We start from the raw sequence: 12,167 nt of genomic DNA on the forward strand, positions 1-12,167 counted from the left end.
TTCCTGGACACCCAATGGCTGGACTAGTTGCTAAAAGGCATCAAGAGAGGTCTTGGAGTAATTGATGCTTAATGCCAAGCCCCAAAGACTGTACAGGTGGCAGAGAGGGTTGGTGGCCAGCTGTCTCTGAAGCTGACCTCTCTTCCCTGGGACTGTGGGGAGGAAGCCAGTGCTCAGGGTACAATGAGGATGGTGTGCCAGGTGAATCAATCAGTGGGCTGAGTGCCGACATAGCAGCTGGGTTTTGACCAGTGTGGGACCCTCCTCTCCCTGGTTTTACACCATTTCCTGTGCACTTGGATGTAGAAGTCTTTTGCGATGTTGTCCTTTACTGTCGCCTTGATGGGATTTGCAGTCATCAAGACAAATGTGTGCCCACCTAATGTGGGTATTTCCAGGGAGGTTTGATTAGCAGGGAGGGTACTATCTCAGGGCTTGGGGTCCTGGACTGAATAAAAAGGGAAAATGGAGATGAGCTAGCAGCATCATTTATCACCTCCTGCTGCCTGACTGGATACAAAGTGACCAGCTGCCTCAAGCTCCTGCCTTCATGCCTTCTCTCCCCAACCCCCGTGAAGGACGGTAACCTCACACGGTGAGCCCTTGTAAAATCCCTTCCATCCACATTTTTCTTTTTGTCAGAAAAATTGGTACCTGGGAGCTGCGCTATTGCTGGAGTAAACCTGACCATGTGGTTCTTAGAGCTTTGGAATGGGCGGGCAAGAGGAAAGCCCTAGAGTTCTCCATAAAAATAGAGTTTAATGGGCCATGAGAGGAACAGAGGAGGGCCTGGCTCCTGAGGTCTTAGAGAGGTAAGGACTCTATGGGCAACCAGGCTACAGGCCATGTGTGTGACCTTCTGGCAAAGAATCTCATCTTCGACCAGGCTTTGTCCATGTCCCAAAAGCCTGAGTGAAGGCTGAATTCAAAGGTAATAGGCTAACTGGTTTGGTGGAGGACATTTCAAGACTGAATAGCATCCAGCCCGTGCCTCGGCCACTGTTGGCTCTTCTCAGGAACGGGAAGCAGCAAGATATGAAGAGTGAAACTCAGTGAGTAAGGGTGTGTAAAGTCCCATGAGGCCTTGCTGGAAAGCAGCTGTTGTTGCTAAAGACTTCACACCCTTAAAGGGAAACGTCAGATCACCACCAGGACAACAGGCAAGGTACCGGCAACTCAAGATTCCACCTATGAAAGGCTCCCACTTGTAGAATGCAGAGCCATTCAAAAGGAGCCTGGGCCTTTATCACTGGGGCCTGGGTGGTAAATACTTCTGAGCTTTCCTGCTGGAAAACAACCACCTAGAGTGCGTTTCCTCAGCCTGGCACACTTCAGTGGTAGCAGAAGGAGGAAGCCAGACTACACCTGGAGCCAGAAGCAGAACTTAGTGCCGGTTTTGTAGGCATGCGAGATGCAAGAGTCTCACAGCTTGTGGGGCTTGTACTATAATCCTAGAAAGCAGCGGAGGCTGGATTTGAAAAGTCCATTGTGTGGAGCTGTGAGCTGAGAGCCTAGTGTTGCACCCCCAGGATATTGGAGATGCCAGGACGGTAAGAGGTGTCTTTGGGAAATCTGCAGGTATGGAGTGGACCTGAATGAAGACAGGCTATGTGCTACACAGGAAGCAGAAGTGTGGGAGAGGACCTGCCCAAGGCTGTGGGGCCCAGCTGATGTCCCTGAAGGCCAAGTGCTGCATCGAGACTTGGTGTTTATCTGGCTGGGAAACAATTTTGCTTTGGTTCAATCTTACTGTGTTGTGCCTCTAATACTCATTTTATTTGTGTAGGTGCATGTGCATGCGAGTGCATGTGTGTGTTCAGATGCACGTAGGTACCTACAAGAGGTCAAAAGAGGGTGTCAGATCTCTGGAGTTGAAATTACAGGCAACTGTGAGCTCCCTGTCATGGGTGCTGGAAACTGAACTGTGGTCCTCTGTAAGAGAAGTAACTGTTGAGCCTCTGTCCCAGGTCCAAATCCTCACCTTTGAAATGGGATCACTTAGTCTATACCATTGGATATTAGAAGTACATAACTTGTAGGGTTTTTTTTTCCCTTTATTTCACAGGGGCTTGCAGTTAAAAGATTGCCTGAGACTCAGCAGAGAGTCTTGCACTTATGTCTTGGGGGGNGGGGGGGGGGAATTGGATCTGTGAAGGGTTTGCAGATTTTTAGAGATGGACTAAATGCATATTGCTGCATAAAATGAGCACAAGGCTTTCTAAGGTCAGAATGCTACCATTTAAAAGTGACATGCTGGAGTGTCAAATTGACAAGGGGTGGACTGAGATGGTTGGTATTGTCAACCTGGTAGGATTCACAGTCACAAGAAAACAAAATTCTGGCTATGTCATTAGGGTGTTTCCAGAAAAGTTTAATTGAGAAAAGAAAACCTACCCTGAATGTGAACAGCAGCATCCCATGGCTTAGGGTCCAGAATGGATAAAACGGAGAAAGTGGGTGGAGAGCCAGCATCCAGCGCTCCTGCTTCCTGCCCGTGGACAGAATTCAGCCAGCTCTCCTGCATCCACAGGTTTCCTCACCTTGATGGATCATACCCTCAGGTTGTGAGCCAAATAAACTCGTCCTTCCGTAAGGTGATTTTTGTCTAAGACTTTGTCACAGCAACAAGAAGAGTCACTTATGCACCTTTCTGCTCAGGTAGCATCAGGAGTCCCCAAGCTGCAAACTGACTAGTCCCCATCCTGGGACAGAATGGGCAGAGGTACTCCCCAGGGGGAAGGATACACAGAAGCACCTCCTCAGGCTCTGACTCTTCAGAGGACGAGCACTTGGAATCCTTGAAATGCAAGGGCCAGAACCACAATGGGCAGGAGGAAGACGCAAAGTGTGGCAGGAGGCTGAAGGCTTGTGCCTGTCCAGTGTGTCTACCACACAGTGCACCTAGCCAAGGAAAGCCCCTCCTTTGTTCCTTGTTCCACCTGGGCCACCCTCAGCACTGTCCCATTCAGAACTGGGTGAGGGCTTCACTTGAGTAGGAGTTAGAAGGCCCCCCAATGCGTTCCTCCCACTGTGGAGTCGCTCCGCTTGTTTTGCTCAGCTTCTTCAGGGCGAAGAAGGACCACTCAGCTCAGATGATCCTGAGGCGGCCCACACCCAGTCCAGGGGGCTCTCGCATAGACTCAGCTGTGTTCTGGTGTTCTGACACCTTACCTGCACCCCGTCCACCTTATTTCACCTTACTTGTATCTTATCTACCTCACCCCTGCCACGTTCACCTCACCCCATCCACCTTATTTCACCTTACTTGTATCTTATCTACCTCACCCCTGCCATGTTCACCTCACCCCTTCCCCGTCCACCTCACGCCTGCCCCATCCACCTCACCCCTGCCCTTTCCACCTCTCCCCTGCCCCTTCCATCTCACTTCTGCTCCAATCCACTTTAATTCTATCCCATCTTCCTACCTTACCAGGACTCCCAACCTAGGCCCCCATTTCACTTGAGGCCCCACCTCATCTGTGTGTCCCAATGTCACCTATAACTAGCACCCATTTCTGGCTCTACACCTCCTTACCCCACCATGTAATTGCCCCTTATGCCTGCCCAGTTGTCCCCACATAGAGCTGTGCTGGTGCTAGAGAGCAAGGGTCAGAACTCCATCACTGGTCTCTAGATTTCCTACTCCCTAAGAGGCAAACAGCCTCCTGAGCCCCATGACCTTTGTCACATCCCTACATCTTGAGTGACAGCACCCCCACCCTGATGTCCGGCTGAGCTGCTCACCCACTGCCTATCAGGGATGCGGAAATGCTCTGTAAGACAAGTGTGTGGTCTGTGCCATCTTGCCACCTTCGTCTACGTTCCTCTAAAAGCCACCTGGCTTGAGGAGAGCCCTGTAAAGAGTGGGGTTGGAGGTGCCCAGGCTGCGCTCACTTACAGGCAGCCGGCATTTATTTATGCTGATGAGCATGGCACCTGCCCACAGAGGGGCCAGTCTGAAACCTCCAAACCTGCCACACAGGGGTGAAGGCCAGCCTCCCCGCAGCCTGAGTGTCTCTGTTTGGGAATGGTGGGATAAGGAGGCCCTTGCTCCCTACCCTACATGGGCTCAGCAGAAATAGCAGACAAGGGATGTTGCAGGAGAGGGCAATGTAGAAGGTGGGTCATGGCCCAGGTCACACAGTGGATAGATGGACAACAGCCAGGTCAGCCCACAGACAGCTCTGCCTTTCCCAGAGTGACGTCACAGGTCGGGCATGATCACTCCTGGACAGTGCCTTTGTGCCTTTGAGGGCTGATGTCATCACTCAGTCTGCTCGGGTGACATTTGCTTTGTAGTGGCCGTGCTCCATGCTCTTACCACAACGCTGGCGCTGGAACCAGAAGCCCAACTCTTGTCTAAGGCTTCCTGAGTGATCTTGGACCCATAGCTACTCTTCTCTGAGCCACGTGGTCCATCCTCAGTGGTCCTAGGAGTCCTTCATCCCTTCACTCGACGTCTAAGGTCACCCAGAAAAGAACACGGGCCAAATACAGTAGTGGGAAAGACGGTAGGAGGCTCTGCTCATGGAGTGTCCGTGCCTGCTGGGGCCTGGGGCTGGGAGGCCCCTGGTCTGTCCCCGGCTGCGTTCCCACGTGCAGCAGTGTCCAGGGCTTTCAGCCAGCACTGCTGCAGCTCTGCGGAGGGGGCACTCAGCCACCAGGTCTGTGAACCCTGATGTAGCTTCCACGCATCTCCTGCCTCCAGCCCCTCCTCAGAGTCAGGCACCGTTATATTACAGCCAGAAAGGGGGATGCTATACAGCAGTCGGCCAGCCTGCAGGAAACAGAGAGGGTCAGTCGGGCCTTCAGCTCATGCCAGTGACCACCCAAGCAGGCCAACATGTCTAGCCTTACACAGTGCAGCCTGCCACTAGAACAAGCTGCCAGACAGGCTCTCTCAGGTAGATGCTGGGAGGAGGCTCTCTTCATTTGAACAAATCTCACCAGGGGTCTTCCCTCTGAACCATGGTTTCCCTCAGAAGCCCTGAGCCAGGGTAGGTGAGACAAAAATAGCCCTGTGATTCAGCAATGGGAGTTGAGAGAGGAAAAGCAAGGCTCACCAGGACCCAAATGCATCTATCTGCCTAAGATGTAGGAATGAAGGAAGATGTGAGTGGATGACTATGTGTGGGGAGGAGGGCCCAACCTCTGTGCCCCCTGACTATGCCTGATCTCACCCTGGCTGTCTTACACACATTACAGGGACATGTCTTCCATGAATGGGGACCAGGGTGAATGGGGACCAGGGTTGCTCTGGACATTGGGAGAAGTTGAAGGCCAGGTCACATGGATGGAGGAGATCAAGGGTCCAGACCTACTATGGGCACTTCAAGCTTGAGGGTCTGCACTGTGGCAGCACCCCCCCCCCACAGCCCCTCTCACAGCCCTGGGCATGAACAAGGACAAGGATAAGGACACTTACCTGGCTGCCTGCCAGCAGGTCTAGCACCTGGGGATCTGATTCAGGGATGGCTGCCCACACTTCACTCCAGGCCGTACCATCGTCTGACAGATTCAGGGTACCACAGAGCAGGCTGGGCCGAGGATCTGCAGAAGGAGGTTTCTGGAGACAGACAAATAGGCCAGGGGTAGTCTCACCTGTAGTGATGTCTTTGTCCTCTGCAGAGGCTGGGGCTGGACCAGGGCCCATGCTTGGAAGGAAGTGACTACCACAGAGACATAGTGGAGGCCTGCATACAGGCTAGGGCCAGCTTTTTAGGGTTTTAAGGGTCACTGGGGGGCAATAGAACAGAGCATGTGGTCTCAAGTAGGGTTTGGGGCTGGTCCCTCTTAGGAGAGTAAGACCATCCCAGGCTAGGACAATGTAAAAGTATCAAGAAGAAGCTAGGCATGGTGATATGTGTTTATAATCTCAACTTTCAGGAAGCTGAGGCAGGAGGATTGCAAGTCTCAGGCTACATAGCAAGAATATATGTATATGTATATGTATATGTATATGTAAATGTAAATGTATATGTATATGTGTTGGTAGATGATAGATAGATAGATAGATAGATAGATAGATAGATAGATAGATAGATAGATAGATAGATAAATGAAATTCAACAGCAATTACAGAAATGTGGGTCACAGGGTGAAGGGACCAAGCACATTACAGCCTTTGCCACACTACCCCACTCACCACATACACATGTACACACACACACACACTTTCCACACCACACACATGAGCACATCCACTTCTCATATACACATCCTATAGACCCTGCTTCTCTGTTCTTCTGTGGCTTAGCACTATCAATGAAAACAGGATTCCCTGAGCCACAAGAGTATGGTTCTGACACATCCTGTTGGAGGTGGTTCCCCCAAGACCCAGTGATCCTCCAAGGCCTTTTGTCACACCTCTAGGACCCCCTGAATACACCTGAAGATTGAGAGTGCAGAGCGGAGACATTTCAGCAGGTGGGGCCAGCAGGGGCCTCACCATCAAGGCTACTGCAGACTTAGACCTTCACAGCCTTGTCCTCGATGTCCCAAGCAGACCTAGCAGCCAGGGAGCTTTGGCAGTTGCTGACCCCTAGCCCTCTTGGACCATCCCCCAGCACCTTTGGGAGGGAGACAGACATTAGACTCCCAGGAGACAACTACATGCATGCAGTGGAGATAAAGGAGAATGTGGTTTTCCTGGAAAACAGAGGCTTCCTGTTCTTAAATGTCCCACTAGTCTATAAAAGGGACGGTGTCCTTTAAGAAGGAAGGCTGGATGAGCAGTAGTGGTGGAGGGGGAGCTGACCCTCCAGTTTTAACCCAGCACACAGACAAACACATAGACATATATGTACATACACACATACAAGATACACAGACTGACAGACACACACATACATACACAGATACACATACACATGCTCACACAAATACAGACACACACACACACACACACATATAAGACACATACAGACAGACACACACATATATACACATATATGCACACACACACACACACACACACACACACAGCTCTGTCTGCTCTAAGGTGAAGAAGCTCCTCCATGGACCTCAGTGCCTAGATGTGGGGCAGTTAGTTTCCCATTTTGCCTCCAGTCAGACCCAGAATGGATCAACACAAGTTTCCAGCTGAATCCTAGGTGCGTGTGGTTCCCAGGCCCTGACTGGTCCCTGAGATGTCTTTACACATGTGCATGCTCCAAGCATCTTGCCCTGATTCTAGGCCTGTGGACCACACTGAGACGTCCTCTGTGTCCGTCCTGGTCCCAGGAACCAGGGACACCCACCTCTGCATTCTGTTTGAGCTCAGTGGGAGCCTCAGAGCTAGGGCTTGGAGGGACGGGGGGCTCTTCCAGGAAGCACTCTCGGCAGACACGGCTCTGCTTACTGTTCTCTGCCTTGAACTCTGAGCACTTCCTGCAGATGACCTGCGAGACAAGAGGATACCCTTGACCATGCATCCTGAGCAGATGAGGAGGAAAGACCTGTGCAGAGAGGGGGAAAAAAATCCTTGTCCTGGGATGCTGGAGGCCCAATCTGAGGGCAGAGAGTGACTTTAGTCTCCCGGAGTGCCCAGGGCCTGCTTGCCTTACCAAGACCACCCAGAGTTCAAAAGCCCTATGCGTAAGGAGAAAAGAGCATAGCCCACTTACATAAGAAGACCCACAACACTGCCAAAAAGAAAATGCACATTGGGCTGCAGCAATGGCTCAGGGATTAAGAGCACTGACTCATCATCATCATCATCATCATCATCATCATCATCATCATCATCATTGTCCATCTACCAAAGATTAATTCTGTTAGCCCTCCATTTCCCTACCCCAGCCAGCCTGATGAAATTTTATGAAAATGTGAAATCAGAGAACAACAGTCTCTATGTCCTCGGAACAAAGAGCTTCAAGTACTTCTGTGAGATACATAAGCTTCTTTATCTTCATCTCCTCCTGCTTCAATCCCTCCCCCAGAGGCAACTTTGATATCTATGTCTAAAGATACCCATCAGTTCCTTCTTCAAGAATACTTCAAAGTTCAATATTAAGCCATGACTCAGTCGCTCATTTTCAGGAGCAATGACTTTGGGGGTTGAGTGAGGAGGACTTGAACTGGTACACTTTGGGGACACCAGTCAGTGGTGACACCTTATTGCATAATCCCACCTGCCTCCTGCCCCATGCTCACCTCTCCACACAGCTTGCAGCGATACCTCCTCTTGGTGATGGAGTTGAAGGTCTCACCACAGCTCTTACACCCGGGCTTCTCTTTGTCGCGTCTTGTTTTAGAGGACGACTTTCTGGACTCGATCTACAAAGAGGCAAGTGGCCATCGTCAGCTTTGGAGTATAAGCACAGGATAGCCCACTGTGGGATGGATAGCCATGGGTGTGGAGGGTTAGCTAAGCAAGTGGCCATGCACGCCCACAGCCAGAGTGGGCGCTGCAGAGGGGAAGAGGCGGCTGCACCCCCTTCCTATCCCAGTGCATCATGCATCACGCCTGAAGTAAGGTTCCAAGAGGGCAAGAGAGCTTGGCCAGTGTGGCCTTATCTGGTATGTCTGAGAAAATATCATTGTGAAGTCAAGCTGGAAGGAAGAGGTGTGGACAGGAGTCTGCATGGATGGCATCTGCTGCCAGAGACTGGGGTGTCCCTGACTGCAGCCCAGAATGGTCATGTGGCCCCTAGATCCTGAGTGTCATCCTTCACCCCGTCACACACCTATTCTGTGTTGGACACTTGGGGACAGGCACACCACATGCATAAACACACATGTGCATCCACATGCCGGTGTGGCAGTCCTACAGAAGCTCCCTAGAGGGCATGTGAGAACACCCAAGCCATCTGAGGCTGTGCTCAACTTTGGCCTCTTCCTGTGTCTCCTGCAACACTGTCTTCTTCCAGTTTGGGAGTCCTTGCTCCGAGGACAAAGGAGGGAGATGGCCTTGACCTCCCTCTGAGGAGCCCATTGGTAGGGCTTTGTGCGCAGTGGCTAGAGGGCAGACATTCCATACCTGACATGCAAAGCCCTCACTCCCAAGGGCTCTGACTCTTCCTGCATATGGAGACACACCCCTCACCTAGCCTCAGGAACCCCCAGTCCTATACAAGACTTTCTGACTGTATCCTCCTTTCAGCATTGCTGAGGGGTCCAAGTGTTCATTGAGACAGAGAGGATGGGAGGGCCTAGTGCAAGAAGAAAAAGAAAACAGCTGAGAGAAGACAGGAGAGGGGAAGATGGCCATCCTCAGGTCTGCCATAGTCCCTCGGCCTCCATCCTCTGGCCCACCTTCATAAGTCCATGCCCCCTTTTTCTTGCGATGAATCTAAATGTCAAAGTGGAGGAATTAAACAGCCACCAGATGGTCCTGACATGTGGCTCTCAGGGACCTCAGACAGAGACCCCAGCTGTTATTCCTACAAGGTATTGAGAATGCAGAAGACTCTGGGGGTCAGTAGGGCACCATGGTGGGACATTTGGGGATGGAGGAATGGCTGAGTTAACCTGGGGTGTGGTCAAGAGCTCAGGCCCTTGGACCAATAGGGCTCAGACAAAGGGAAGATCCTGAGGCAAAGACCTTTCAGACCAGTGTCATGGAGTCCCCCAGCTACTTTCATTTAGTGAGCTTCATTGGATCAGGACAGAGTTGCCCATCTTTGTGCTCAGACAAGAGGTTTAGTCCCGCATTGCTCCCATGATGCTGAGGCCACCCACTGTGGCCCACCCTTCATGTGACTTGATCTCCAAACATGCCATCGCAACACAAGAGGCCTGGTTAGATGTGCAGGTCACAGATGATCAGATAGCGAAGGCAGGAGGACACACATGAACATCGATCGACAGCATGCCAACATCAACCTGGAAGCTGTTCTCCACTGAGGGTCAACACAGTGAGCTCTTCCACGTCTCTGCCTTGGCAGGTACAGAATGGGGCCTTATGAAGAAAAGGAAGTTCATGTGGGGGCGGTTGGGGGGGGAGCAATTGGCTTGTGGGTCATCAGGGCCGATGCTTTGATGGCATCTTGGATGGGTCTGGGTGTCACTCAGAGTACATCTGGAGCTCTGGATGGGGAATTTCAGACTCTGAGTGTGTGTGTGTGTGTGTGTGTGTGTGTGTGTGTGTGTGTGTGTGTGTACAACTTTGGTTAAGAACAACTAGATTTTTTACTCTTTTTTTCTTTTGGCTTTTCCAGACAGGGTTTCTTATGAGTAACCCTGGCTGTCCTGGAACACATTCTGTAGACCAGGCTGGCCTCAAACTCAGAGGTTCGCCTACCTCTGCATCCCAAGTGCTGGGATTAAAGGCCTGCACCACCACCACCACCTGGCATTAATTTTTTTTACTCTTAACAGAATGAGGAAGCCTTTGAATTCTGCAAGGATGCGTGCAAAACTTCCCGGATGTGGTTTGGCCCCTCTTAGGAAAGAGGGGCTGACAGAGGCTGATGGTTAGAAGACACCTAGACACAGGACACGAACCGGGTACACTGAAGGGATTTGTTCCCTCTCCAGACATGCCGAGAAGCCTGGCACCCGAGGCCAAACACTTCTGATTAAGAATGAAACCTTGTTTTTGAGCAGTGTGTAGGTTTCCTCTGTGGTGTACCCTATCATGACGCTCAGTGCGGGTCTGCAGATGATTCTGAACCATCACTGAAATCTCAGCTCAGCTTAGCGCTGCTCAGGGGAAGAGTCAACAGGGAAGCACACGGCCACGCTCTGCTGGATTATCGGTTGTCGTGGATCTGCTTGCTAGAGGAAGGGCTGGCCCCAGCTTGGTCTGGGAAAGGAAAAGGAAGAGGGACACCAGAACTGAACACTGGGCAGCTGTGTGGTGAATGTTGTCAACCTTCCAGAGACTGTTTCCTGGAGCAGACGCAGGAAAAAGGAAGAGGGGCAAACTAGGCATCATGGTACCCAGCAGGTCTAGTGACCATACCCTGATCAAGGCAGGTCCTGAGTGTGGTTTGAGGCCTTGACTCTGGGGCTCCCAGGTGTCACTTCCCAATCAAAGGAGATGGGAAGCCAGCAAGAGCAGCCTGAATTAGGTTACCATAGAGCTTCCCCATCTCTCTCCCAGACGACAGTAAGGCTAGGATACGCATCACTGGCTTCAACCCAAAGCAAACTCCACTTCCCTCCAGCTTCACCCTCCTAATCTTGGTGCTGACCCCCACTTAGCCCCAGCTTCGAGACATCTCACTTATAGGCACCACCGCTAAAATGCTCTTAGGGCAGTTCTGAGTACCCCATCTCTACCCAGAATCTCTGCCTGCTTGCAACTCCAGGAGCATGTGGCTTCCCTCACCAGGACCTGTGGGCTCAGTCTTAGGGATTCCATGAACAAAGAAGTAGCTTTCCTGGGTCCAGATGCCCTAGCCATCAGCTGGTTACAAGCAATGCCTCCATAGGTCTATCCCAGGGCCTGGACAGTTCAGGAACAGGGTCCAAGACATCATGAATGAAAGAAATGGTCATGGATACCCTTTCTGGCTGAAAGATGTGGGGGCTGGCTTGGGAGGGTTTCAGACTGTGCGTTCAGGAGCTGCTCAGTCCGACTTGACCAGGTGACATGCATTCCTCTGGAAGCTCAACTGGAAGCAGCCACAACCCATAAGCATCAGGAAAGGGACCGTCAGAATTGCATGGGTCTGGCTAAGGCCAACCGCATGCATCCACGTTAGCAACTCAGAAGGTTGACACTAGGTTATGTGGTGTGTGGTTGAGGGGTATTTCTGAGGGACAAGTCATGGGGCTTCCTGGATGGAGGCAGAGCTGACCGTGGGTCCAGAGGCCCGGGTCTGGTGGAGCCAGGGGAGGCCAGTAGGTGGTAGGAAGCAGGCGGAAGCAGACTAGCGTAGGAAGCCACTGGGGTATCAAGATGTTTATTTCCCTCTTGGCTGCCTGCACCACATTTAGACTTCCTGCCTTCCAGTTTCAACAGAGTTCATCCTTAGTGTGCCTGTCTGCTCTGCAGGGGCCAGACAGCAGCAACATTCCAATTAGGGTCTCTCTCCTCTTGTCCAGTCCCCTTGTATTTCGGGGTCCCCTTCTCCTTTCACCATCGTACCCCTGAAATGTTTCGGCCCTCCCTCAAGCTTCACAAGCTGACACGAGGCCAGCCTGAACTCAAACTATTGAGGGACTTGGGGAAGCTGTGGTCACAGGGAAGGGGAACAGCAATATGTCCAGGTCCACCC

At 51.6% G+C, this 12,167-nt stretch overlaps 1 protein-coding gene across 4 annotated transcripts in view; it reads right to left on the minus strand.

The window, feature by feature from the left end:
* Window positions 1–2,318: 2,318 nt before the first annotated feature.
* Window positions 2,319–12,167, minus strand: part of Fgd3 (FYVE, RhoGEF and PH domain containing 3) — a 58,913-nt gene continuing 49,064 nt past the window's right edge. For 3 of the 4 annotated variants that reach the window (XM_029547648.1, XM_029547647.1, XM_021215637.2), the window contains 4 exons: window positions 8,155–8,277; window positions 7,260–7,400; window positions 5,426–5,566; window positions 3,385–4,777 (listed from right to left, as the gene is read on the minus strand). In XM_029547648.1, the coding sequence (XP_029403508.1) occupies window positions 4,526–4,777; window positions 5,426–5,566; window positions 7,260–7,400; window positions 8,155–8,277 (657 nt within the window). In that variant the 3' untranslated portion in view covers window positions 3,385–4,525. Of the gene's footprint in view, window positions 4,778–5,425; window positions 5,567–7,259; window positions 7,401–8,154; window positions 8,278–12,167 lie in introns of all 4 variants that reach the window. The other variant, XM_021215636.2, reaches the window with a different exon arrangement.

This window comes from Mus pahari, chromosome 16 (assembly GCF_900095145.1).
Source record: "Mus pahari chromosome 16, PAHARI_EIJ_v1.1, whole genome shotgun sequence".
Taxonomy (NCBI): domain Eukaryota; kingdom Metazoa; phylum Chordata; class Mammalia; order Rodentia; family Muridae; genus Mus; species Mus pahari.